The following is a 27,274-nucleotide window of genomic DNA, read 5'->3' on the forward strand; positions in this document are numbered from 1 at the left end:
TATGTATTCTTATGTATTCATGTGAGTGTGACTAAATACGGTAGATTCCTAGAAGCAAGGTTGTTGGACAAAGGTATGTGTATTAAAACTGTTTACATGTGATCAAACTGCCTGTGATTTACACTACCACCAGGAGTGCTGAGTGAGTTCATTTATCCACATAATCACCAGCACTGGATATTATTAATCTTAACTTTTATAAAATTGATGGGCAAAACCTTATATTTCACTGTTGTTTTTACCTTACATTTCTCCAATCACTGGTGAGTTGAAGCTAAGATAACTTAAAAAGTGTGGTACTAGAAAAGGAGAAACTGATCAATAGCACCACAAAGTAAGAGCAGAATACACACACATACATGTGTGATTCTATATATGTATGTCAAGGCTGTAGTCACCTGCTTGTTTAAGTTACATGCAGAGTACATCATGTGAAATCCTGAATGAAGCAAAAGCTGGAATCAAAATTGCTGGGAGAAATATCAATAACCTCAGATATGCAGATGACACCACCCTCATGGTAGAAAGCGAAGAACTAAAGAGCCTCTTGATGAAAGTGAAAGAGGACAGTGAAAAAGTTGGCTTAAAACTCAACATTCAGAAAACTAAGATCATGGTAAATAGATGGGGAAACAATGGAAACAGTGACAGATTTTATTTTGGGAGGCTCCAAAATCACTGCAGATGGTGATTGCAGCCATGAAATTTAAAGACACTTTCCTTGGAAGAAAAGCTATGACCAACCTAAACAGCATATTAAAAAGCAGAGACATTACTTTACCAACAAAGGTCCATCTAGTCAAGGCTATGGCTTTTCCAGTAGTCATGTATGAATGGGAGAGTTGAACTATAAAGAAAACTGAGCACCGAAGAATTGATGCTTTTGAATTGTGGTATTGTAGAAGATTCTTGAGAGTCCCTTGGACAGCAAGGAGATCAAGCCAGTCATTCCTAAAGGAAATCAGTCCTGAATATTCATTGGAAGGACTGATGCTGAAGCTGAAACTCCAATACTTTGGCCACCTGATGTAAAGAACTGACTCATTGAAAAAGACCCTGATGGCTGGAAGTGATTGAAGGCAGGAGAAGGGGACCAGAAAGGATGAGATGGTTGAATGGCATCACCGACTCAATGGACATGAGTTTGAGTAGGCTCTGGGAGTTGGTGATGGACAGGGAAGCCTGGTGTGCTGCAGTCCATGGGGTTGCAAAGAGTCAGACAAGACTGAGTGACTGAACTGAACCGAACTGATGAACTGTTCAGCCAATAGTGCTGGAAAGATGGGCTAAGTATTTTGCAAACAAGTTATATAAACAAGAAATAATTCTTACCTCATAAGATAAATTAAAATTCTAGACAAAGAATTAAATGTAAAATGTTAACCATAAAGAACTAACAGAAAATGCAGTGAAAATGTAAACAATTGATCAAGGGATGGATCTATCCTTCTGAGTATAACAGCAAAAAAGAAATCAATAAGGAGAAAATTTTACTATATAAAAATGTAAAACTTCTATATATCAAAATGAAATCCAAAATTAAAGGGTGAATAATAAAATAGCAACACATTACAGTAACAAGTGGAAGACAAAGTGTTAGCATCCCAATACACAATAAATCTTGTAGAAACCAACAAGCAATAGACAATTTTCCAGCAGAAAAATGGTAAAAGAATATAAGTAGATAATTTGCAAAGTAAATACATAAAAGGCTATTTATTTTGTGAAAATAAGTTTATAATTCATATGATCAAAAAACAATTGAAAATATTAAGCTGACATAGATATTAAAATAGTGTTTTAGGGAGCTATTTAAGAAAATGTAATAGAGTTCATCATATATTATGTTACAAAGAACAGATTCCAAGCTGTTCTTTTCTGACATCATTTTTCTGAAAACAAGTGGGTATTTATTTTACAAAAAAGTGGTTGGAAGCAAATATTGCAAAATTGAAACAGTGGCTTCATGAGACTGGAGAATTCTAGGTAATTTTTATCTTTTCTCTTGTACTTTTCTCTATCTTCCAGTTCCCTACAGTCAACATGTATATAGGAATTTGGAATCAGATAATCTGCTACTTGTGAAAACTGGAGAGAATGAGAACAGTAGTATATCTATTCAAATGAAGTTAGGAAATAAATTCACAATTCTTGAAGAAATGAAAGACATATCTTATAAAATGGATGTATCTGATCCTGAAAAAGTTGAACAAAGGCAAGAAAATAATTATCTAAAAGGAAGTTATAGAATAAGGAATATATACATTAAAAATCTCATTGATAAAAGCATAAATAAAATGTTAAGAATTGACAAATATATATGAAAATGTACAGATCCTGCTAGATATGAAAGCAGTAAGAGACACAATTTTTTAAAAAAAGTAAAGCAAAAATGAAAAACTACATACTCTCACTGGGAATTAAAGAAAGAAACTAGAATAACTTTATGTATATTAAAGCTATTAATCTAACAAAAGAAAATGATAAAATCTCAACATTGATGGGGCCATAGAATCAAAAAGATATATTTTATATCTATTGATGTCACTAAAAATTGATTGGTTTTTCTTTTTTTTTTTAATTTATTTTTTTTAATTTATTTTTATTAGTTGGAGGCTAATTACTTTACAGTATTGTAGTGGTTTTTGTCATACATTGACATGAATCAGCCATGGATTTACATGTATTCCCCATCCCGATCCCCCCTCCCACCTCCCTCTCTACCCGATTCCTCTGAGCCTTCCCAGTGCACCAGGCCCGAGCACTTGTCTCGTGCATCCAACCTGGGCTGGTGTTCTGTTTCACTATAGATAATATACATGTTTCGATGCTGTTCTCTCGAAACATCCCACCCTCACCTTCTCCCACAGAGTCCAAAAGTCTGTTCTGTACATCTGTGTCTCTTTTTCTGTTTTGCATATAGGATTATCGTTACCATCTTTCTAAATTCCATATATATGTGTTAGTATACTGTATTGGTCTTTATCTTTCTGGCTGACTTCACTCTGTGTAATGGGCTCCAGTTTCATCCATCTCATTAGAACTGATTCAAATGAATTCTTTTTAATGGCTGAGTAATATTCCATGATGTATATGTACCACAGCTTCCTAAAGAATTAATCTGGTAGCATGTAACAAGAGCTAAAAAGTTGTTCATACTCTTATCCAGAATCCTTTTTCTGAGAATATACTCCAGGAAAATAGGAGTATATTTATGAATGCCTATGACAAGGTATTTATAGAAGGAAAAAAATTTTGGAAAACAATTTAAGTACCCAATAATAAGAATACAATTACTTTAATTTGATGGAATAATATATAACTCTTTCAACATGTGGAAATACTTACATGAAAGAATAAGTGAAAAAACCAGTACAAGTTAACATGTACTCACTGAATATGACTATGAAACTATATCTGTGTGCACTAATAGATTAGAATTCATATTACATAAAGATTTGAATTTAACATTTATAAAGCTCTTTTTATTGAGGAAACATTGATTTCACCTCCCCTCCATTGGTTCCTTCTCCTCTACCCTGTTCTCTGTATCTACATGTTTGCTTTTGTTTATTAGTTTTCTTATATTCCACATGTGATAGAAATCATACAGTGTTTGTCTTTCTTTGTCTGACTTATTTCACTTAGCCTAACACACTCAAGGCCCATCCATGTTTTTGCAAATGGCATGATTTCATCTTTTTATGGCTAAGTAGTATTCTATTTCTGTCTTTCTGACAACAGCCAATCTTATAGGTATGAGGTAATATCTCTTTGTGGTTTTGATTTGCATTTCCTTAATAATTAGTGATATTAACATCTTTTCATGTGTCTGTTGGCCATTTGTAAGTCTTCTTTAGAAAAATGTATATTCAGCTCCTCTGTTCATTTTAATCAGATTGTTTTTTGTTGTTGAGTTGTACGAGTTCTTATCTATTTTGGATATTAACCACTCATCAGATATATGATTTGCAAATATCTTCTCCCATTTGGTAGACTGTCTTCTCATTTTATTGATGGCTTCCTTTGCTGTGCAGAAGCTTTTTAGTCTGATGTTAATCCCATTTGTTTATTTTTACTTTTGTTTCCCTTGCTTGAGGAAACAGGTAGAAAGAATTGGTAAGACTGATGCCAAAGAGTATACTGCCAATGTTTACTTCAAGGAGTTCTTTGATTTCAGGTATTATATTCAAGTCTTTAATCCATTTTGAGTTGATTTTTTTTGTATGTGTGAGATTGGGATCTAATTTTTTTTGTATAGTGTGAGACTGGGATCTAGTTCATATTTATTTTGCATGTGAGTCTCCAGTTTTCCCAATACTATTTATTGAAGATATTATCCTTTATCCATTGTATGTTCTTTGCTCTTTTGTCATAAATTACTTGCCCATATATGCATGGGTGTATTTCTGGAATCCCAATTCTGTTTCATTGATCAATCTGTTTTTCTGCCAATACCATGCTGTTCTGATTACTGTGGTTTTGCTGTTTGAAATCAAGAAGTGTGATACTTCCAGCTTTGTTCTTTTATTCTCAGAATTACTTTGGCTGCTTGGGGCCTTTTGTGGTTCCATATAAATTTAAGAATTTTTTCTTCTATTTCTGTGAAAAATGTCCTTGGGATTTAGCTAAAGGATTACATTGAATCTGCAGATTGCTTTAGGCAATAAGGACATCTTGACAATGCTAATTTTTTCAATCCTAAGCACGGACTCTGTTTCCATTTATTTGTTTCTTTTTCAGTTTCTTGCAATAATGTGTTATAGTTTTCAGTGTATAGGTCTTTCACCTCCTTGGTTAAATTTATTCCTATATATTGTCATTTTGTTGTTATGTTGAACATTTTGCTCATGTATTTTCTAAAGGGATGATTGTAGATGTCTAGTTAGCAGAGTACAGTATTTAGATTTTAGTGGGTTATTTTAAATGGTGACATGATAGTTTTTAAAATGTCAATATTATCAATATACCAGAAGTCTTGTTTCTAAATTTTCTTTATTGAGGTATAGTTGATGTAAAATATTAATATGTTTCAGATGTACAACACGGTAACTCACAATTTTAAAGATTATACTCCATTTATACTTATGATTAAATATTGGCTATATTTGCTGGGCTGTACAATATATCCTTGTAGTTTATTTATTTTATAGATAGTAGTTTGTTCTCCTTAATTCCCTACCCTTGTCTTGCCCCTTTCCCCTTCCCTCTTCCTACTGGTGATGGATCACTAGCTAGTTCTCTATGTCTTTGAGTGTGCTTCTTTTTTATTACACTCAATAAATGTTTGTTCAATTTTTAGATTCCTCATATAAGTGATATTATACAGTGTTTGTCTTTCTCTGACTTATTTCACTTAGTACAGTACCATCCATGCTGTTGCAAATGATAACATTTCACTCTTTGTATGGCTGAGTAGTATTTCATTGTGTGTATACATTTTCTTTATTCATTTGTTGATGTACACTGAGGTTGCTTCTGTATCTTGACTATTGTAAACAGTCTGCTGTGGATGTGAACATTGTGGTGCATGTATGTTTTCAAATTAGCATTTTAATTATTTTTGGATATATAGCCACGAGTAGAATTGCTGGGTCATATGGTAGTTCTATTTTTAGTTTTTTTGAGAAATCTCTATACTGTTTTCCACATGGCTGCACCAATATATTACATTCCCACCAACAGTGTAGAAGGGTCCTTTTTTCTCCAGTATGTTATATGTGTTCTTTTTGATGATAGCCATTCTGACAGGTGTGAGGTGATTTCTCATTGTGATTTTAATTTACATTCCTCTGATGATTAATAATGTTGAGCATATCCCTAGAGAGTTTCTTAATTTCTCTTTCTGCTATCTCACTGTTAGCATATAGAAATGTAACAGACATTTATATTTTGATTTTGTATCCTGAAATTTTGCTGTATTTTTTTTTATTATTTCTAATAGTTTTTCAGTAGAGTCTTTATTCTAATATATAAAATAATGTCATTTGCAAATAGTGACAGTTTTACTTCTTATTTTCCAATTTGGATGACTTTTATTTCTTTTTCTCATCTAATTGCTCAGGTTAGAATCTCTAATACTATGTTGAATAGGAGTGGCAAGAGTGAGCACCCTTGTCTTGTTCCTAATCTTAGAGAAACAGCTTTCAATTTTTCACCATTGAATATAATGTTAGATGTGGGTTTGTCATATTTGACCTTTACTTTGTCCCTTCCATTCCACTTCATTGAGAGTTTTTACCATAAATGAGTGTTACATTTTGTCAAATGCTTTTTCTGTATATGGTTTTTAATTCTTCATTTTCTTAATATGGTGTATCACATTGATTGATCTGCAGATGTTGAGCCATCCTTGCATCCCTGGAATAAATCCCACTTAATCATGGGTGGCATATGATCCTCCTGATGTATTGTTGAATTCAGTTTGCTAATATTTTGTTCAGAATTTTTGCTTCTATGTTCATCAGAGATACTGGTCTGCAATTTTCTTTTTGTGTGTGTCTTTATCTGGTTTTGACATTAGAGTGATGTTGGCCTTGTAAAATGAGTTAGGAAGTGTTCCCTAACTTCCTTAATTTCCTAAAATGGAAATTAAATTTTTTGGGAATAGTTTGCGAAGAAAAAGTATAAAATCTTTCAATGTTTGGTAGAAATCACCTGTGAAACTGTCTAGTACTGGACTTTAGTTATTTGGGAGCTTTTTTGATTACTGTTTTAATCTCTGTAATAGTAATAGGTTTACTCAAGTTTTTTATTTCCTCATGATTTGGTCTTGGAAGGCTGTATAATTCTAAGAATTTGTCCATTTCTTCTAGGCTGTCAAATTTGTTGGTGTATGGCTATTTATAATATTCTCTTACAATTCTTTGTACTTCTGTGGCATCCATTGTTATTTATCCTCTTTCACTTCTGATTTGTTTATGAGGGCCTTCTCTCTTCTTTATTTTCTTAGAACTCTTTGTACTTCTGTGGTATCCGTTGTTATTTATCTTCTTTCACTTCTGGGGGGACTCTCTTTTTTCTTAGTGAGTCTAGCTAATGGTTTGTTGATTTTGTTTATCCTTTTAAAGAAGCAGTTCTTAGTTTTATTGGTCTTTTCTATTGTCTTTCTTTATTTCATTTATTTCAATTCCAATCTTTATTACTTCCTCCCTTCTATTAACTTGAGTTTTGCTTGTTCTTCTTTTTCTAGTCCCTTTAGGTGTAAGGTAAGGTAAGATTGCTTATCTGAGCATTTTCTTGTTTCTTTCTTTCTTTTTTTTTTTTAAATATTCTTGTCTGCTTGAGGAAGGGAATGGGGTTTCCAGTGTCAAGCCCCACCTCAGACCTGACCAGGTCATGGCAGAATGGAACATTCAAATTCCAGTGACTCCCCTGGCAGGGGCAGCTCCCTAAGGGTCCTATGAATCTGTGGAGGTTCAGCTTCCAGCCCAGACCAACATTTGGTTTCTGATGCTGCTGTTTTCTTGTTTCTTGAGTTAGGCTTGTATTGGTATAAACTTCCCTCCCAGGTTTTGCTGCATCTCATAGATTTTAGTATGTTGTATTTTCATTTGTCTTCAAGTAATATTTTATTTCTCCTTTGATTTCTTCATTGACCTAATAGTTGTTAATTGGGTGTTGTTCATTCTCCACGTATCAGTGATTTTTCCAGTTTTCTTCTTATAGTTAATTTCTAGTTTCATTCCACTGTGATTGGAAAAGATGCTAGATATGATTTCAATCTCTTTAAATTTATTGAGACTTATTTTGTGTCCCAAAATATGGTCTATCCTGGAGAAAGTTCCACATGCACTTGAGAAGAATGTGTATTCTGCTGCATTTTGATGGAATGTTCTGTACAAATCTAATCCATCTGGTCAAAAGTTTCACTAAGACTTATTTCCTTGTTGACTTTCTGTCTGATTTAACCACTGATATAAGTGGGGCATTTAAAGTCCCCTACTATTATTGTGTTGCTGCTGTCAGTTTCTCCCTTTAGGCCTGTTAATAATTGTTTTATATATTTTGATGCTCCTATGTTAGGTGTATATATATTAATACTAATCACTGTTATGTCTTTTGATGAATTGTCCCTTTGTCATTATATACTTCTCATTTTTTTTCCATTTATTTTTATTAGTTGGAGGCTAATTACTTTACAATATTGTAGTGGTTTTTGCCATACATTGACACGAATCAGCCATGGATTTACATGTGTTCCCCCTGATCCCCCCTCCCACCTCCCTCCCCATCCCATCCCTCTGGGTCTTCCCAGCGCATCAGCCCCGAGCACTTGTCTCATGCATCCAACCTGGGCTGGTGATCTGTTTCACCCTTGATAGTATACTTGTTTCAATACTAGTCTCTCAGAACATCCCACCCTCACCTTCTCCCACAGAGTCCAAAAGTCTGTTCTGTACATCTGTGTCTCTTTTTCTGTTTTGCATATAGGGTTATCATTACCATCTTTTTAAATTCCATATATATGCGTTAGTATACTGTATTGGTCTTTATCTTTCTGGTTTACTTCACTCTGTATAATGGGCTCCAGTTTCATCCATCTCATTAGAACTGATTCAAATGAATTCTTTTTAATGGCTGAGTAATATTCCATGGTGTATATGTACCACAGCTTCCTTATCCATTCGTCTGCTGATGGGCATCTCTGCTGATGGGCATCTTCCATTTTTGTCTGCTACCTTTTTTGGCTTTAAATCTATTTTGTCTGATATGAATATGGCTACATCTGCTTTCATTTGAATGCTACTTGCTTGGAGTATCATTTGATATATCTCCCCTTTTAACCCATGTTTGCCTTTAGAGTTGAGATATCTCCTGGAAGCAGCAAATAGTTGGGTCTTATTTTTTATTCCATTTAGCCATCATGTGTCTTTTGATTGATGAATTCAATTTATTTATATTTAGGTTAATTATGGATAGATGAAGACAGTACTGCCATTTTATCTTTCATTTTCTGGTTGCTCTATTATCTCCACTGTTTCTTTTTTATAATTATTTTAAAATTTATTTTAAATTGAAAGATAATTGCTTTATAATATTGTGTTGGTTTCTGCTATACATCAAGATGAATTAACCATAGGTATACATATGTCTGGGTTTCCCTGGTGGCTCAGCAATAAAGAATCTGCCTCAATGCAAGAGACCCAAGTTTGATACCTGTGTTGGGAAGATCCCCTGGAGGAGAGCATGGCAACCCACTCTAATACTCTTGCCTAGAGAATTGCATGGACAGAGGAGCCTGGTGGGCTGCAGTCCATAGGGTCATACAGAGTTGGACACGACTGAAGTGACTAAGCAGCAGCAGCAGCAGCAGCATACATATGTCTCCTCCCTCCCACCTCCCACCCCTTCCTACTCCTCTAGGTTGTTACAGCCCCAGTTTGAAGTCTCTGAGTCACAGCAAATTCCCATTGGCTATCTATTTTACATATAGTAGTGTGTATGTTTCCATGCTACTCTCTCCATTCATCCCATTCTCTCTTTCCTACCCTCCACTCATGCCCACAAGTCTGTTCTCTATGTCTGCATCTCCACTGTTGCCCTGCAAAAAATTTCATCAGTACCATCTTTCCAGATTCCATATATATGTATTAATAAATGATATTTGTTTTTCTCTTTCTGACTTCACTCTGTATAATAGGCTCTAGGTTCATCCACCTCATTAGAACTGACTCAAATACTTTCCTTTTTATGGCTGAGTAATATTCCATTGTATATATGTACCACAGCTTCTTTATCCATCCATCTGTCAGTGGATACCTAGGTTGCTTCCATGTCCTTATCTCTACTTTCTTTTTCCTTTTGTTTTTGTTTGCCATTTTGGCTTAATGGTTTTCTGTAATATTTTCCTCAGTTTATTCTTTGTGTGTGTGTGTGTGTCTACTTTATTTTCACAGTTACCCTGAGGTTTGTATAAAATTTCTCATAGATAAAATAGTCTTTTTTCTGCTGATAACATCTTATGTTCACTCACCTACAAGACTTCTGTTCTTTTCCTCCTCCCTTTTTATGATTGTGTCATCTCAAATTATCCCTTTTAATGATATCAGTTTGTTACTAAAATAAGACAGCTATAATTATTTTTGGCTTTCTTTTTTCCCTTTAGCTTTTAATAACTGTTTACAAATCTATTCTGACAAAGAGTTTCAATTTTATGATTCTATTTACCACCTTGCTTAAAGTTTTGTATATTTTTCATATTTTGTTTCTGGCAGAAAAGTTCCTTTCAATATCTCTTGTAAGGCAGATCTAGTGTTGATGAATTCCCTCAGCTTTTGTCTGGGAAAGCCTTTACTTTTCCTTCATATCTGAATGATAGTTTTATACATAAGAGTATTCTGGGGTGACAGTTTTTTTTCTGTATTTTGAGAATGTCATTTCACTCTCCTCTTGTTGTAAGGGTTTCTGCTGAGAAATCTGCTGATAGCTTAATAGGGATTCCTTTGTAGGTTACCATCCTTTTTTCCCATGGCTGCCTTTAAAATTCTTTGTCATTAACTTCTGACAATTTTAATATAATGTGTTTTGAAAAAGGTCTTTTTTGCAATTAGGTTAATTAGGTGTTCTCATTGCTTCATAGACTTGATTGTCCAGCTTCTTCCCCAAGTTTGGGAAGATATCAGTTATTGTTTCTTTAAGTAATCTCTCTGTTCTCCTCTTCTCCTTCTGGGATACCTGTTATTCTAGTGCTGTCTTTCCTAAAAGAGTGGTGTAGCTCCCATATGATTTCTTCTTTTTATATGTATCTTACTTTTCTTTGCTCTTCTACTTGTATTGTTTCTAGGTTTCTATCTTTGAGCTCACTAATGCTGTCTTCCATATCATCTGCTGCATTTCCAATACTTTCTAGTACATTCTTCATCTTGTTTATTGTGTTCCTCAGCTCAAGAATTTCTGTTTGGTTCACTTTTAGAGTTTCAGTCTGGTTGGCAAAGTATTCCTTCTGTTCACTAACTTTATTCCTGACATCATTAAACTGTCTTTCTAAGTCTTCTTGTATCTCATTGAGCTTCTTCATGATGTCTATTTTGAATTCTTTATCAGTTAGATCTCAAAATTCCATGAATTTAACTTTAGTTTCTGAAGAATTGTCACTTTGATTGATGGATTGTTCCTCTGCAGGCACATTTGCAATTAAATCCCAGGTTGGGAGTTACAATTCTTTTGTCTTCCAGTAGATGGCAGTATTAGGTAGTTTTTGGTTTTGCTTATCTGAGTTGCCTCTGGCAATATTTGAACGTTGGCACTTTCCAGCCTCTACCAGATGTTTCCTCTGTGTCTTTGCTTTTGCTTCCTGTTCCTCTAGGGTCATTGCTTCACTGCTTCTGCCAGAGCTGCTGTCATTACTGGGATGGTGGGGTCTTCTCTGGTGTGGGAGATCCCCTGAGACACAGGCTCTGCTGTGGGGAAAGGGGAACAGTGTGGGAGGGGAAGCTGGGTGTACAGGTGCCTCTACTGTGTCCGGTGCTATCAGGTTCACTGAATTTACCAGTGCAAATAAGGAGGGGCCAGAGTTTGGGATCACAGGTGCCTCAGTGGCAGGAGAGATATGGCCCCAGGCCCCATTGCTGCTGCTGCCACCAAGTTACCTGTGGTGGTGGGCGCCAGTGTGATCACTTCCTAAAGCCAGGGTCATGTGTGCTGCTTCCCCTGCTGCTATTGGGCTCTCTGAAGCTGTGGGCTCAGCTGCCACAGTCAGACAACTGGGACTGCAGGCATCAACTCCGCTATTCCCTCGTTCCATCTCCTCTATGTGCTCCAGTCCACCATCTTTAGATGTACAGATGCATGGAATTTTTCAGCATCCTGTCATGCTAGGCAGAAGCACCTTCATTGTGTTGTGAATATTTTACTGGTTGTAGATTGAAGGTGTGAGACAAAGGTAGCTTTTCACTCCACTGTGTTTCTGACAGCACTTGCCTATAACGTTCTTATATTCCCAAAGATGATTAACCACATAATATTTAAAAATTAAAAAAAATATATTATGGAACTGAAATAACAGTATTTGAGGGGAGGCAGAGAATCCCACTTAGTTAACATATATAAATGAACATACTTGGTGACAAAATGTCCTGTTTTCTTTGGTGGAATCACAGCTGTCATTCAATGAATCCTTAAAGCAATTTTGTTATTGCAAAATTATTGAAATAATGGAATTATGAAGAATCCCGTGGTTCAGACAGTAAAGAATCTGCCTGTAATGAAGGAGACCTGAGTTTGATCCCTGAGTTGGGAAGATCCACTAGAGGAGAGCATAGCAACCCACTCCAGTATTCTTGCCTCGAGAATCCCCATGGCAGAGGAGCCTGGCAGGCTACATACAGTCCATGGGGTTGCAGAGTCAAACACGACTGAGTGACTAAGCATACACACACTCATTTTATAAATCATCAAAACATGTCTTTCTTGACCTTCCCAGGCAAATCTATTTACTTTCTCCTATAGTCTATACATAACACCATGTTAATAGCATTTATAAGACTGTACAATAATTATTTGGTTATATGTCTACGTCTTTCACAGCATCAAGCCCAGTGCCTGGTACAGAAACGTGAACAATAGATCCTTATGAAAAAAAGAATGAATGAAGCAAATGAAGGAGCACATTTGGAAAATAAATATAACTTGCTACTTGAGTCCCTGAAATGTTTGATTATTCACTAAACTGAAGTCCTGGAGATGTAGCAGTCCTCATTTCCTTTGGCTAGGAAATAATAAATTAGTAACAGACCCAAAACAGAGTATAGACTTTGAAAAAGTAATCAGTAAGGAGTTTGTTTTTGTTTGTTGGAGAGATCTGATGTGATGCAGGTAGATTTCAAGAATGAAGGCCCAGAACTTGCAAGTTACCTATATTCTAGTAAGATTATGCTGAGTTTAGAACAACAGATGTGAAGAAAATGGTAAAAGATATCAACTTCTAAGTGAAAGCCAGAGAGAATCACATTAAAGGCACCAATAGGACTTGCACAAACTCCAAACCACAGAGACTTCTAAGAAGGACAAAGAAGACAGTGACTACAAGATCAACTATATTCATGGAGTAAGATTTGGGTTAGGGCACTAGGGCTTCCTAGTGGTTCAGGGGTAAAGAATCTGCCTGCAATGCAGGAGATGTGGGTTTGATTCCTGGGTTAGGAAGATACCCTGGAGAAGGAAATGGCAACCCACTCCAGTATTCTTGCCTGAAAGATCCCATGGACAGAGGAGCCTGGAAGGCTACAGTCCATGGGGTCTCAAGAGTCAGACATGACTTAGCAAGTAACCCACCACCACCACCACCAAGATTTGGGTTAGACAGAGACATACTTTCCTTATTTCAAAAGATTTAATGCTAGTGGACTGGTATCTGGAGATTGGTGTCTAGCCTCAGGCTAGAGGGAATGGCCAAGGAGGTTAAAAAAAAACTAGAAAGCAGGTTCTGGGAAGGACTGAGGTACCCCATCCCACCTAGTAAAGCATTAATGCAAATTAATCTCAGATGTTTCAGAGTATTGACTTGTCATTTACCACAAATAGGGTTGAGTATGTAGAAGGAACAGAGGGTTCAGTAATTTGCAATATTCAAGGTAATCTGTGGATATATTTTATAAATTAATTAGTCCTTGAGACCTAATTAGGACTCGAGACCTATATTCAATAAACTTGATAATTTCTATTTGTTTATATTTTAGTTTTCCATTTTTTTCTAATAAAATTTCTTTAGAAACTTCCAAACTTATATTTAAAAAGAAAACAGATTTCCTACATTATAGCTAGAATGGAAACGTGAGAGAAATGCATATATTCCTAAAGCCAGATGCAATGTTAGTAGCTCTGGGAGTCCAGGTCCTGCTGGCATAAAATATGGATTCTAGGAGTGAGATGGGGGATGGGAGGGAGGCTCGAGAGAGAGGAGATGTAATTAGGGCTGATTTTCATTGTTGTATGGCAGAAACCAACACAACATTGCAAAAGCATTTTTTCTCCAATTAAAAAATAAATTAAAAATATGGGTGCTAGGAAAGACAAAGAACAGTCAGCTTTGACTGCTAGTCCTTTCCTCTTTGGTTGATTCCGTCTCGATTTAGATCTACATAACTGTACAGAAATTGAGTGTCTGGAGTAGGTTTATTAACAAGGGAAGGAGGCTGGTTTGGGGCTGGACAAAATTTGGCTTGGCTTTAATTATTAAAAGGTCACTGTTGGTGAAGGAAAAAAGTACACACACACACACACCATAGGCTTTGGGTTTGTAAGTGGCAATCTACTATCTAGGGTACATTCTTTATTTATATATTTACTCATTTGTGGCTTGATTTAAGACTGCATTAATTTCTAGTTGGTGCTATAACAAATTAACATAAACTTAGTAGCTTAAAACAACAGAAAATTATACTCTTATAGTTCTAGAGGTCAGAAGTCCAAAATAAGTCTTATGACTATTATGGGGTAAAATAAAAATCAAGGTATCAAGCATAACTGGTTCCTTCTGGAGACTCCAGGGGAAGAATCTGTTCTTTGACTCTTCCAGCTTCTTAGAGGATAAGGCCAGTAGCCTTATCACTCTAATCTCTTGCTTCTGTCATCACATCTCCTACTTCTATAGTCTGATCTCCCTCTGGGTACCTCTTATAAGAAGACTTATGACTATATTTAGTGCCCACCCGAATAACCCAAAATAATCCTCTCCACCAATCTTGGTTTCCTTAACCTAATAACACCCACAAAAATCCCTTTTGCTGTATAAGGTAATGTTCACAGGTTCCAGGGGTTAGGGCCTGAATATCTTTCAGGGCTACTACTGAGCCTTCCACAAGGATAGTTTAGAAATTTTGCACATCCTTTTTTTTTAAAGCTAACATTGCAGTAATTTGTTTAATGTGAAATTTGTAATGACTTGCATAAGTTTTTAATTTGTAGTAATTTGTCTATCACCAAATTTAAGATATACATTGAATAAAAAATAAGTACTAATTAAAAATAAGTATTAGATCAAGAATTGGAATTTTAAAATATTATTGACTAATTCATTACATGACAAAGTATAAATGACCTAGAAACAAGCTCCCTGGCTATTAATCTACATAAAATTCATATTTTTCAAAATGGAAATATAGATCCCAAGAAAGAGGAGAAGAAGATATTGGTTAAGCACACACTTGGAACAAAGATACAACATTGCCTGGTAACAATCATGCCCTTTGTACCAAAGAGTTCATAAAACACACTGAAAATTATCAACCCTGTTCAGGGTATATAGAGCTAGAAACTTTGATTCCAGAGACTCTAAATTCCATTTCAGATCTAGTTTAATAAAGCAATAAAAATAAAACATCAAGAAAAAATAAAATGGAAGGAAACCAGCCTGTATTGAATAATGCTTTGATTCTAGCAGGTTAGCCAATCTCCTTACCTAGGCTGGAATAAATGTGGCTGAGAATACGAGCTGGTTGTACTCTGATGGGGTATACCTCAGCAATGGTCTCCACATCAATTCCCTTGTTTTTCAAAATGGCTTTGATTTCTTCTGTTTCAGCTAGAATGGAAACTGTAGGAAAGAAAAAAAGATGAGGTTAACAGAAAATTTTATTTCAACAGGAACCTAAAGATCTCTCAAGAAAGAAAGTGAAGTCGCTCAGTCGTGTCTGACTCTTTGTGGCCCCATGGACTGTAGCCTATCAACATTATGAGATCCCCGCAAGAGTGACACCTATCTAGTCTGAAGTTGGTAGAGGGAAGTTTCAGAAAAGACTTCTGAAGGAGTTGATGTCTAAGCTGAATTTGAAAGAATGAATAAGTTAGCCAGGAGAAAGAAGGGAATAGGAATGAAGAAATTAATTTTAGGTTGAAGATCGAGAATGATCATAAAACATGAAAACAGAAAAGAGTATTTGTGTGTGTGTGAGACAGAGAGCAGTGGTGTGGGGACAACATATATTTCAAAACTGCTGTAGCATGAAATATTTGAACAGTGGCAAAAACAAACAACCCCCCCCCCACCAGCAACAAAATGAATCTGGAAAGGCAAATAGGGGTTAGATCATCATGGAGAGCATGTGTGTCACTTTAAGGATTTTGCATTTTATCCTTGAGTACTGATTGCCAAATTGCATTCTCCTAAGCCCTAGGGTTCTGCAGAGAGCAATGCAGTTGGAAGCAGGAGTAGAGGGGACTAAAGGACAGGTAAGTGGAGCACATTCTGGGGCCCCAGGAATACTTTCAACCCAACAACTCAGCATTTTATGTTTTATCAAATATTTAGGAAATGCTTACTTGGTACCCCTTATGTGCTAGATACTGCCATAAGTTAGAGATACAAAGATAGATGTGATCCTTGGAGAAAATGACATTTGACATTGAGTCTTGCTAGAAGGCTGAATGGGAGTTACTCTGGCAAGCTGAAGGTAAAGGTGACGAAGTTGTTCCAGACAAAAAATAGCATAGACAAAGACTCATGGGCAACAGAAAACAAGGCAGATCTAGGAATAATAAAAAGTCCTTTACAGCAGGAGCATGGGGAGTAAAAGGACAGTGATAAGAAATGACACTGAAGACAAGGTCAGGGACCAGATCATAAAGAGCCTTGTAAGTCTTATTAAGAAAGCTGGTAATGGGAAGCCCTTGCAGAGTTGTAATCAGGGGAATGATACATCCATATCTCTATCTTAAAAAGAACATATTTGAGTTGCTTAAAGAATAAACTGATATACTGTAGTTGACCTACACTGAAGACGAGGAGACCACTTAAAAAGTGATGCAAGAAAGGGATGCTGATTACTTAGATTAGGATCATGACATTGGTACTGGATAAACTTGATGGATTTCTGAATTATTTAGAAGGGAAAGAAATTGGGACTTGTTAACTGACTGAATGTAGGAGATGAGAGAGGGGGTGATATTGAGAATGTTATTTGTGTAACTGTGAGAAAAGTGTACCATTTACTGACATAGGCAAATAGGGAGAAAAGCAGGCATGAGTGATGTAGAACTAGGAGGGTGCAACTGATTAATTTTAGACATTCTGAGTTTAAAGTGCAGAAGTCATTAGCATAGAAAGAGATGAGATGGGTCAAAGAGAATGTATAGAAAATAAGAAAGGTTCCGGAAGTTGCTTTCTGAGAGAGAGTGTGGAGTAGTGTGGTGCTTGTGAGTGTCCAGCATGGTGTACCAGGGGAGGGCCAGAAGGTGCAGAAGGTGATGGTGCAGCCCATCAATCTCATCTTCAGATACTTGCAAAATAGATGGTAGATTCAGGTGTGGCTTTATGAGCAAGTGAATTTGTGGATAGAGGGCTGTATCATTGGTTTTGATGAGTATATGAACCTTATATTAGATGATACAGAAGAGATTCATTCTACAACAAAGTCAAGAAAACAACTGGGTCGGATCACGCTAAAAGGAGATAACATTACTCTGCTCCAAAGTGTCTCCAACTAGAAGTGATAGATGAAGTGAGAAATTGTTTGGTAATACCGTTGGGTTTTTTAGGTGTCCTTTGTTAGAGATGTAGTTCTAAAACTTGTATTCATATTGTTCTGCTCACCCTTATGTTATTACCAGATGACAATAAATGTTGTGGGACTGTTTTATCAAACAAACAAACAAAAAAGAAAAGAAAAAAGGACCTAGAACATAACCTTCAGAAATTTCAACATATAAGATATGGGCAGATGAAGAAAAACCTGGGGGCGGGAGTAAGGGGCTCTTGTCTCATAGCTTATATTTTCTCTATGGTATAGGAGGTGAGGTCATCTACTGAGAGGGCAGAAGTGAGGAGGCAGGAAAAGGGAAAAGGTTAGCAATGAGAGGAGGCTGAGATACAGTAACAAATATTCTGAGTAAGAAGAACAGTGGCCTATGGACAAAACTCCCAGGAATACCAACAGTTAAGGGGCAAGCAGAAGAGGAAGCCCAGAAAGAGAAAGTATAAAATTCAGGTTGAAGGAGATCTAAGAGTGTATGGTCTCAAAGAAGACACAGGAATTAAGAGTCTCAGGAACAAACAATAAGTGAAACAGAAAGATCAACTAAGAAATGGATTGAAAAATATCTACTGAGTTTGGCAATAACTTAAGCAAAAGCACTTTCAAAGGAATAATAAGCTAGTTGTAAAGGACATCAGAATGAATGAAATATAAATAAGTGGAAGTTTGGATGAGAAAAGAAGAGTAGGAATAACTAGAGGATAATGAGGTCAGTGTACTAAAAATCAGAACCAACAGAGAAGAGTTTGAAGATGACAGGAAAGAGCAGGTTTCTAGGAAGGGTGGGGAAGAGAATAGGATCAACCATCAGAAGGGAGAGCTGGTGCTGAAGAGGAGAAAAAACAACTGCTCTGAGACTAAAGAAAAAGAGGTAAGAATGGGTGAAGATATAAATAAAATTGTGGTTGGGGTTTGGGAAACTGACAAAGATCAAAACATTAATATTATCCAGCATAAAGTAGCAGGCCAAAAATGAGACTGAAAATAAGCAGTAGGGTTGTTGAGAAGAAAGCAAATGCTGACTAATAATAAGAACAAGGACTAACAGGAAGCACTGTGGGCCTAGTTGAGTTGGAGACTGGATTTACAACACTACTGCTATGCTCACTGGTTTTTTTTTTTTTTTTCTAGAAAATTTTAGCAAGGCAGGTATAGGATCAGAAAATAAGAAAGTTGATCTGGAGCTATGATTTTCCTGTGTGGATATAGCAGAAGTATGGTGCACTGATGATTAAGATATTTAGATGACCAACTGAAAGGTAAGGATATTGTCATTGTTCAGTTGCTAAGTTGTGTTTGACTCTTTTGTGACCCATGGACTGTAGCCCATCATGCTCCACTGTCCATGGTATTTCCCAGGCAAGAATACTGGAGTCAGTTGCCATTTCCTTCTCCAAGGAATCTTCGTGACCCAGGGACTGGACCTGTGCCTTCTGCATTGGCAGGCAGATTCTTTACCACTGAGCTAACAGGGAAGCCTGGGAAGGACAGACTAGGAGAAAATAGACAAAAGTGTAACTGGAGGATGGGGCAGGGAGAGAAAACTGAAACAGTATGTAATTATGACTGGGGATTGGGACTTTTGGCAATGGAATATCTGAGGTAAAATAATTCTAAAGTTTGGTCCTCAAAGTGAGTAGAGTAGTGGTAGAGGGAAAGGTCACTAGGGTTATGGATATCTAAGAACTCTGAGGCTAAAATATTAGATGGCACTTACTCTGATATTGAAATCTATCACTATGGTAGGAACTGAGGAATAAGAGGAGGCTTTAAGCCAAGTCTCAAAGTCTTAAATGAATGAACAAGAGTAACCAGGAGACTAATATAGACAGATGGCACAAGCTTCAAAGGGGAACAAGCTTTCTCATGGATGGAGAGTAATGGTCTTTTATATAATGTTCGTTATGTACTAAATACCTCAGAGATATCGCAGGTTTGGCTCCAGACGACTGCAATAAAGTGAATATCATGATAAAGCAAGTCACACAAATTTTTAGCTTCCTAGTCTATATATAAAAGTTATGCTTATACAAAACAAACTTATGGTTACCAAAAGGGATGACAGGGTAGAGGGGTGATAAACTATTAGGAGTATGAGATTAATATATACACATTACTATATATGAAATAGGTAAACAAGGGAACTACACTCAATATCTTATAGCAACCTATAATGGAAAAGGATCTGAAGAAGAATATATCTGTATGTATATATGTATGTGTGTGTGTGTGTGTATATATATATATATATATACATATATATACACAACTGAATCACTTTGCTGTAGACTTGAAACTAACATAACATTGCAAATTAACTATATCTCAATTAAAAAATAAATAAAATTTAGAAAGAGTTATGTTTACACTATGTTTTAATTTATTGTGTGCAACAGTATTGTATCTAAAAACACAATGTGAATGCCTCAATTAAAAATACTTTATTATTATTAAAAATTCTAACCATCATCTGAGCCTTCAACAAGTCATAGTAGTAACATCAAAGATCACTGATCCCAGATTGCTATAACAAATACAATAATAATGAAAAGCTTGAAGTTTTGCTGGAATTATAAAATGTGACAGACACATGAAGAGAGCAAAGGCTCTTGGAAAAATGGCACCAACAGACTTGCTTGACACAAGGTTGCCATAGACCTTCAATTTGTTTAAAAAAAAAAAAGATAAAACACAGTATCTGCAAAGCACAATAAAGTGAATCACAATAAAATGAAGTATGCATATACATTGATAAGCAAAGACTACCTTTATGGCCACATAGGATGCCAAGTATAAGAAGGTTTAGAAAATACAAAGGATTATTTTTCTACATAGAATCAATTCCAGTAGAGGTTGGGATTGAAATGGAGACATATTGGAAGAGCTTCACAGGAGGCTGTGCTGTGCTAAATGACCTCAGTTGTGTCTGACTCTTGGTGACCGCATGGCCTGTAGCCCGCAAGGCTCCTCTGTCCATGGGATTTCCCAGGCAAGAATACTGGGGTGGGTTGCCATTTCCTCCTCCAGGTAATCTTCCCAACCCAGGGATCAAACCCGTGTCTCCTGCATTAGCTGGCGGATTCTTTACCACTGAGCCACCTGAGAAACCCTTCACAGGAAGACCGAGTATCATATTGCATAGTGTTTTGGGGGAGTCAAAAGTCATCTGGAGTTTTCTACCCTAGGAGACTAGCTTAATAGTGATATCATTGAGAGAACTGGGAGAGGTAAAAGGCTGGAAAGGAGATAGGAGGATATGAGAAGGAAGAAATATTAGCAGAAATAGCATAGAAGGAATATACTCAGAACAAAAGCAGAGATAATCAGGAGGCTATAATATATCATGGTGAAAAGAAATGAGTTTCCAGAAATAAGATAGTGGTTAAGAGTGTCAAATAACATCCTTTATTAAACATTTGCTCATAAGTAAGATTAATAGCAATCTTGAAACCAAACAGAACCAAGTTTATACTATACATTTGTAAGTCTAACAAAATACTTCATAAAGAATAAAGTCATCATTTTTTGGCCCAAATCAGACCTTTAATATAAGTTTCTAGATGCTGGGAATAAGAATACATACCTTGAACCACAACATCTGGCTTTGGTACAGTAGAAAACCTACGATTTAGGGGATCAATTTCTCCAGGAGCTAAAAATCCCTAAAGAAAATCCATAAAAAAGACAGATTATTATATCTCCAAAGAAAGCTAATATTGGAGGAGAAACAACATACCTGTGCCAGAACTGTGTACCATAACATGTGAGAGGCAAGTATGGAAAGAAAGCAAATACCTTTACTGTATGAAAATGTTTGAACTCCTGAATTCACATCCAAATTAAATTTTGTCTGGAGTTAATTTCTAGTGGTTGCCACAAATTCTTTTTTGGAAATAGATGGGGTATAAAAGATAAACAGAAAGTTTTCTAGTTATACCTTCATTTTCTCTGCATGCACATGATTATACAATCAGATCACAGTGCTTATAATCAATAATTTAAGTCATTAGTCCTGTTGCTTTCACATTTACTCATATACACGCTATGCTTTCTTTTCAGCAGATATCTTTTGACTTGACCTGAGTCTCTGATGAAATGGGATGAACTCATCCACTTAGCCCTTAAGAATACCATTCATCTCCTCATTTTTAAATAGCATTTAATTTATTCTAATTGAATGAGGAAGTCACCAAGATTTTAAATAAATCATTCTGCCCATTATTGCTACATTTATAATAATGTCAACCAAAGATAAACCTTTATGCTGTACACCTGAAACTCATAGTGATCTATGTCAATTATACCTGTAGAAAACAGCTGTAGAAAATAAACAAGTTACTTATAAACAAGTCAAAGGGTCTGGCTCGGAAAGGAAAGCTAAGTCCCACCCCAGATCCTCTAGGACAGTGGTCCCCAACCTTTTTGGTACCAGGGACTGGTTTCATGGAAGACAATTTTTCTACAGACTGGGGTGGGGGCATGGTTTTAGGATGACTCAAACGCATTACATTTATTGGGCCTTCCCTTGTGGCTCAGCTTGTTAAAGAATCTGCCTGCAATGTGGGAAACCTGGGGTTTGATCCCTGGGTTGGGAAGATTCCCCTGGAGAAGGGAAAGGCTACCCACTCCAGTATTCTGTCCTGGAGCAGTTCATGGACTATATAGTCCATGGGGTCACAAAGAGTTGGACACGACTTTCACTTTCACTTATTTCTATTAGTATTACATCAGTTTCACCTCAGATCATCAGGCATTAGATCTTGGAGGTTCAGGATCCCTGCTCTAGGATTATAGGGTTATAATCTTATAATGCCTGGGTTATAGCTTATATGATAACCTATAATGGGGAAGTAGATTTGTCAACAAATCTGGAAAACTCTGAGAAAGGGAAAGCTTCTTATGGCTCAAAATGTCACAAATAAGCTGAACATAAAGTAAGAAATTCCTAAGTGCTTTGTTGAGAATTGGATCAGCAGAGTTTAAAGAATTTACAAAGGGCCCCTTATCAACAAACAAACAAACAAAACACTATGATGCACATAAACACTTGTCATGGTACCTAAAATTACCTCATCAGTTTATTCGATTAAAGAATGAAACATTATGTTGCTTGGAAAAGTGAGCACTTAACTTCATTATAACTCATTACTGAAAAAAAGTGAAAGTGTTAGTTGCTCAGTCACATTATAAGTCATTACTGAAAAAAAGTGAAAGTGTTAGTCCCTCAGTCACGTCTGACTTTTTGTGACCCCATGGACTATAGCCCACCAGGCTTCTCTGTCCATGGAATCCTCCAGGCAAGAATACTCGAGTGGGTAGCCATTCCCTTCTCCAGGGGATCTTCGTAACCCAGGGATTGAATCCGGGTCTCCTGCATTGCAGGCAGATTCTTCACCATCTGAGCCACCAGGGATAAATCATTACTATCCAAGCACAATTACATTCGCAGTCACCAGACAAGGCACCAGGGGGCGTTTCCAGACCGATCTCAGAGCAACTTCAAGTACTGTACCAGGGTAGAAAGCCCTGGGCAAGCATGAGGGACATGGTTACCAGGGGGAAAGATTTTTGCCAAGGATTGGCCATGTTCCCACTCTAAGGAACTGGAGGAAATTTTGTAATTAAGGCAGAATACAAAAGGCTACTCACAAATATTGTTGTTGTTTAGTTGCTGAGGCGTGTCTGACTCTTTTGCAACCCATGGATTGTAGCCTGCCAGGCTCCTCTGTCCATGGGTTTTCCCAGGCAAGAATACTGGAGTGGGTTGTCATTTCCTTCTCCAGGGGACCTTCCTGAGCCAGGAATTGAACCTGGGTCTCCTGCATTGGCAGGCAGATTCTTACGACTGAGCCACCAGGGAAACTTGCACTCACAAATGAGCTACTGACAAAATCTGTTTGTTATGGTGACTGAAGCAGAAAAGTAGAAGAGCCTTGAAGTTTCCCCTTACCTCTGCCATCAAGCTTCCTAAAATGTATAGAGACTGTCCCCACATATGAGGCAGTTTGCCCATGGGGACCCGGTCCACAGTGTGAGGATTCTGATATTCTTCATCAACCTAAATTAAAAAAGATAACAAGATAAAGAAAAAGAGGGTTTAAGATACTAGACAACAAAAAGGGCGAGTCTGGACTGTGATTCATATTCTATAAAACAGTCACATATGCAATACACTACAAAGTCAAGCACTATGATTGCAGTCTAGGACAGTACTTCTCTAACTGTATGCACCACCTGAGGATCTGGTCCAAAGACAGATTCTGACTGAGTAGATGTCAGGGAAGGCCTGAAATCTGCATTTATAACAAGCTCTCAGGTGATGCTGCTGATGTTTCTAGGAGCTTAGTCCATTCAACCCCACTAGCATGGAAGACTGAATCTCTCCCCCAGCTAATGCTCTGCAATGGGAGATGAGGAACAATAGTAATCTCGACTGGCATTTTGAGAAAATAGAGACATACTTCATTTTCCAAGCCTGATCTACTCAATTAATCACAGATGACTATATCACAGCAGAAAATATCAAATACTGAGAGTTCACACAGAACTTCACTCTAGTTCAGCCTACTGATCTCCAAGCCATTCTCAACTTTAAAGCTTGATCTTTTTAAAAAATTAATCTCTGAATAATTTATATTATTTTTAAAAATTGAGATATAGCTGACATACAAAAAGGCCATATATATTTAGCATATGCATCTTGATAAGTTTGAGGGTAAATATACACCCATGAAACTACCATTGAAAGGTTTGGTCTTGCCCTCATCTCACTCAGTAACAGTGCCATAACCAAATCTGCTTTAAAACTTTATTTTCAAAGGAATAAAATAATAATTTTATTGTCCTATACCTAAAGACAGGCTCTAGAACATTAAAATCAAAAGATAAAAGTTCATTTGAGTCAGACAAGGCAGTCCTTTTGAGGTACTGCTCCTCTTCTCCCAGCTCCATATTAGGGCACTGTCCAGCTCACCTTGTCGGGAGGAACACTGTACAACTCTGGCAGAAGTGGGACTCCATTTTTGCCCTTGATGAGGACTGCTTCAAGAGCCTCTCTGTATTCTTGAACCTGTAGATAAAAGAAAAGGAGAACAAAGTTTACAGAGAATTACCTTTGGGGATCTAGAAAAGGGTTGTAGCAAAAGAAGGTTCCATTGTAAAGGAATGTATTCACCTAGAGAAAGGGAGAAGAAAGGGAAGTAGAATTTACTAAATGCTTATTAGAGGTCAGATATGCTAGGAGTTTTGCATATGTTAATGTATTTAACTTTAATAACCATCCAGGTGTGTGTAACTAAAGCCTATTTACAGGGAAATTAAGACTCAAGGAAGTTATGAGCTTGTGGAAGATGACACAGCCAGTGCAAGGTTGAGTTCAGATTTGAGCCCAAGTCAACCTGCCTCCATGGGTCTACTTTTGTCCACTATGTACTAACCTAAGTACAGCTTATTGACTGTACATGTAACTGCTTTTAAAACTGTACTGTCCCTGCCAAATCAAGTTTCTATTATGATCAAGTTTACATTTTTTGCTTAACAATTTGCTGTAGATTAGCAATACATAAAAAGTAAAAAAAAAAAAAAACACTATAATTTATGGTGGAAAAAATATACAGTCAGTTCTGCTGTAATAGTTGTTTTGAAAGCACAAATGTGTTCCAATGCATTTGATATATTAGAGAACGATTTGAGCATAACATAAATTTCATATCTGCTTATGCACAATTTCAACCTGAGAATGCACTCAGCTGAAAGGAGTCTTGTAAGAATACACAAAATACACACATGTACACACCTCAGGAGAGCCATGAAACACAATCCACATGTAGTGTTATAACTTTCCATCCAATTTTAAGTAACTTTTCTTCTACAACTCTCCAGTTGCTCTCTTACAGTCACTTTGGCTACATGGTTCTGTGTCTTTCCTTTTACTTTATTTCCCCCTCTATTCCCTCCTCGGCCTATTTTCATTCTTCTTCTCTGCTTAATATTCTTTTTTTTTTCCCTCTTATGCTATCTCTTGGGCTTCCCTCATAGCTCAGTTGGTAAAGAATCTGCCTGCAATGCAGGAGACCCCAGTTCGATTCCTGGGTTGGAAAGATCCCCTGGAAAAGGGATAGGCTACCCATTCCAGTATTCTTGGGCTTCCCTTGTGGCTCAGCTGGTAAAGAATTTGCATGCAATGCAGGAAACCTGGGTTCGATCCCTGGGTTGGGAAGATTCTCCTGGAGAAGGGAAAGGCTAACCACTCCAGTATTCTAGCCTGGAGAATTTCATGGACTATACAGTCCATAGGGTTGCAGAGTCAGACACAACTGTGCAACTTTAACTTTCACTTTCATGCTATCTCTCTTTTCTTCTCTTTCTCTGGCACATGGAGTGGCAAGCATGGGAGCCCTGTGAGGTGCACATATTCACAAGCAAACTTCAGCTGTTTTTCAAATACAAATGCTATATCTTTGTGGTATTTATATATTTCTTAAACATCTAACATGTATAAAGCTGTGGTACTGCTTTTTCAATTATGAGAAGACCAAACACTACAAATTATATTTGAAATATAAAACAAGTTAATCCAAAATTTTAATAATAATATTAAATTTAATAAATATTTTAATAGTAGCATAATATTTTATATGCATGATCTCTAATTTAATATTTCCTTCTTGTTGAACATTTAAATTATCACCAGACTTAATTTGTATGAATGTAATAGTGATGAGCAGAATTGTATGTAAATGTTTGCTACTTGCAAAATAATTTTCTCAGAATATAATTTTTGAAAGAGGAACGAATGAATGCTTTAAAGCCACTAAAGTCTATTTGTGGTACTGTTTTTATTAGGTTCCTATAATTTTGTATATATTTCTGAGAAACTTTTTAAGTGTTGTTCCCAAACCACATTTTTGCACAAGCCCTATAGTTTTTACTTCTCGAATATGCAGAGCATGGTAATTTTTAGGTAACATATGTGTCTCATTATAGCCAAACTGACTGTACCTTGTACTTATTATATCTTTACCTGTGGAATTCAAAGAATTTTAGTGCTATACACTTCTTCAATGAAGAGAGAAAAATTATTCTCATCATATGTACAGGCATATCTTATTTTATTATACTTTATTGTGCTTCACAGATACTGTCTTTTTTGTGTGTGTTTGTTTTTACAAACTGCAAAACCCTATATTGTGCAAGTCTACTGGTACCATTTTTTCAACAGCATTTGCTCATTTTGTGTCTCTGTGTCATGTTTGTGGGAATTCTCACAGTATCTCAAAGCATGTAAAAGCAAAAGATTATGACCTATGGAAGGCTCAGATGATGCTTATTATTTTTCAGCAATAAACTATTTCTAATTAAGGTATATACATTGTTTTTTCTTTTAGCCATAAAATGCTATTATACACTTAATAGAATGTAGGATAAACATAAATTTTATAAGTACCGGGAAACAAAAAAATTTCATATTACTTGCTTTATTGAGATATTTGCAATCTTTATGCTGGTCTGGAGCTGAACCTGCGAATTTTTGAGGTATGCCTGCACAGAGAAACTAAAGAAGTCAATGACAGTACTTGGGCTACTCAGTGGTCAGTAGCAAAGTTGGTAAAAGAAAAGAATAAAAAAGAATCCAGGTCTTCCAACTCTTTTCTTCCTCCCAAGAGTTTAAACGTAAATGTGCTTTATACTCAGTTGGCACATTTAACAAATAAAACTTTCTTTGAGCAAGCCCAGTTTTTGATAAGTAATTTTGTGGAATTTGAGAAGGACTGAAAAAAATGGTAGAATCAAAATAGGGTGGT

The 27,274-nt window shown here is 36.4% G+C and overlaps 2 protein-coding genes and 1 pseudogene across 7 annotated transcripts in view; 2 read left to right on the forward strand and 1 right to left on the reverse strand.

Moving 5' to 3' along the window:
* The window catches only part of PIN4 (peptidylprolyl cis/trans isomerase, NIMA-interacting 4), a 1,195,450-nt gene that overhangs the window by 498,440 nt on the left and 669,736 nt on the right, over nt 1-27,274 (forward strand). The gene's annotated exons all lie outside the window — the stretch shown is intronic.
* The window catches only part of PHKA1 (phosphorylase kinase regulatory subunit alpha 1), a 171,551-nt gene that overhangs the window by 97,591 nt on the left and 46,686 nt on the right, over nt 1-27,274 (reverse strand). For all 5 annotated transcript variants that reach the window (XM_065915165.1, XM_065915164.1, XM_065915168.1 and 2 more), the window contains exons 11-14: nt 24,445-24,540; nt 23,422-23,529; nt 21,055-21,133; nt 15,401-15,535 (exon numbers count right to left, since the gene is read on the reverse strand). In XM_065915165.1, the coding sequence (XP_065771237.1) occupies nt 15,401-15,535; nt 21,055-21,133; nt 23,422-23,529; nt 24,445-24,540 (418 nt within the window). The remainder of the gene's footprint in view (nt 1-15,400; nt 15,536-21,054; nt 21,134-23,421; nt 23,530-24,444; nt 24,541-27,274) is intronic.
* LOC136153819 (small nuclear ribonucleoprotein E-like) lies at nt 16,132-17,424 on the forward strand (annotated as a pseudogene).

Source organism: Muntiacus reevesi, chromosome X, assembly GCF_963930625.1.
Source record: "Muntiacus reevesi chromosome X, mMunRee1.1, whole genome shotgun sequence".
Taxonomy (NCBI): Eukaryota; Metazoa; Chordata; class Mammalia; order Artiodactyla; family Cervidae; genus Muntiacus; species Muntiacus reevesi.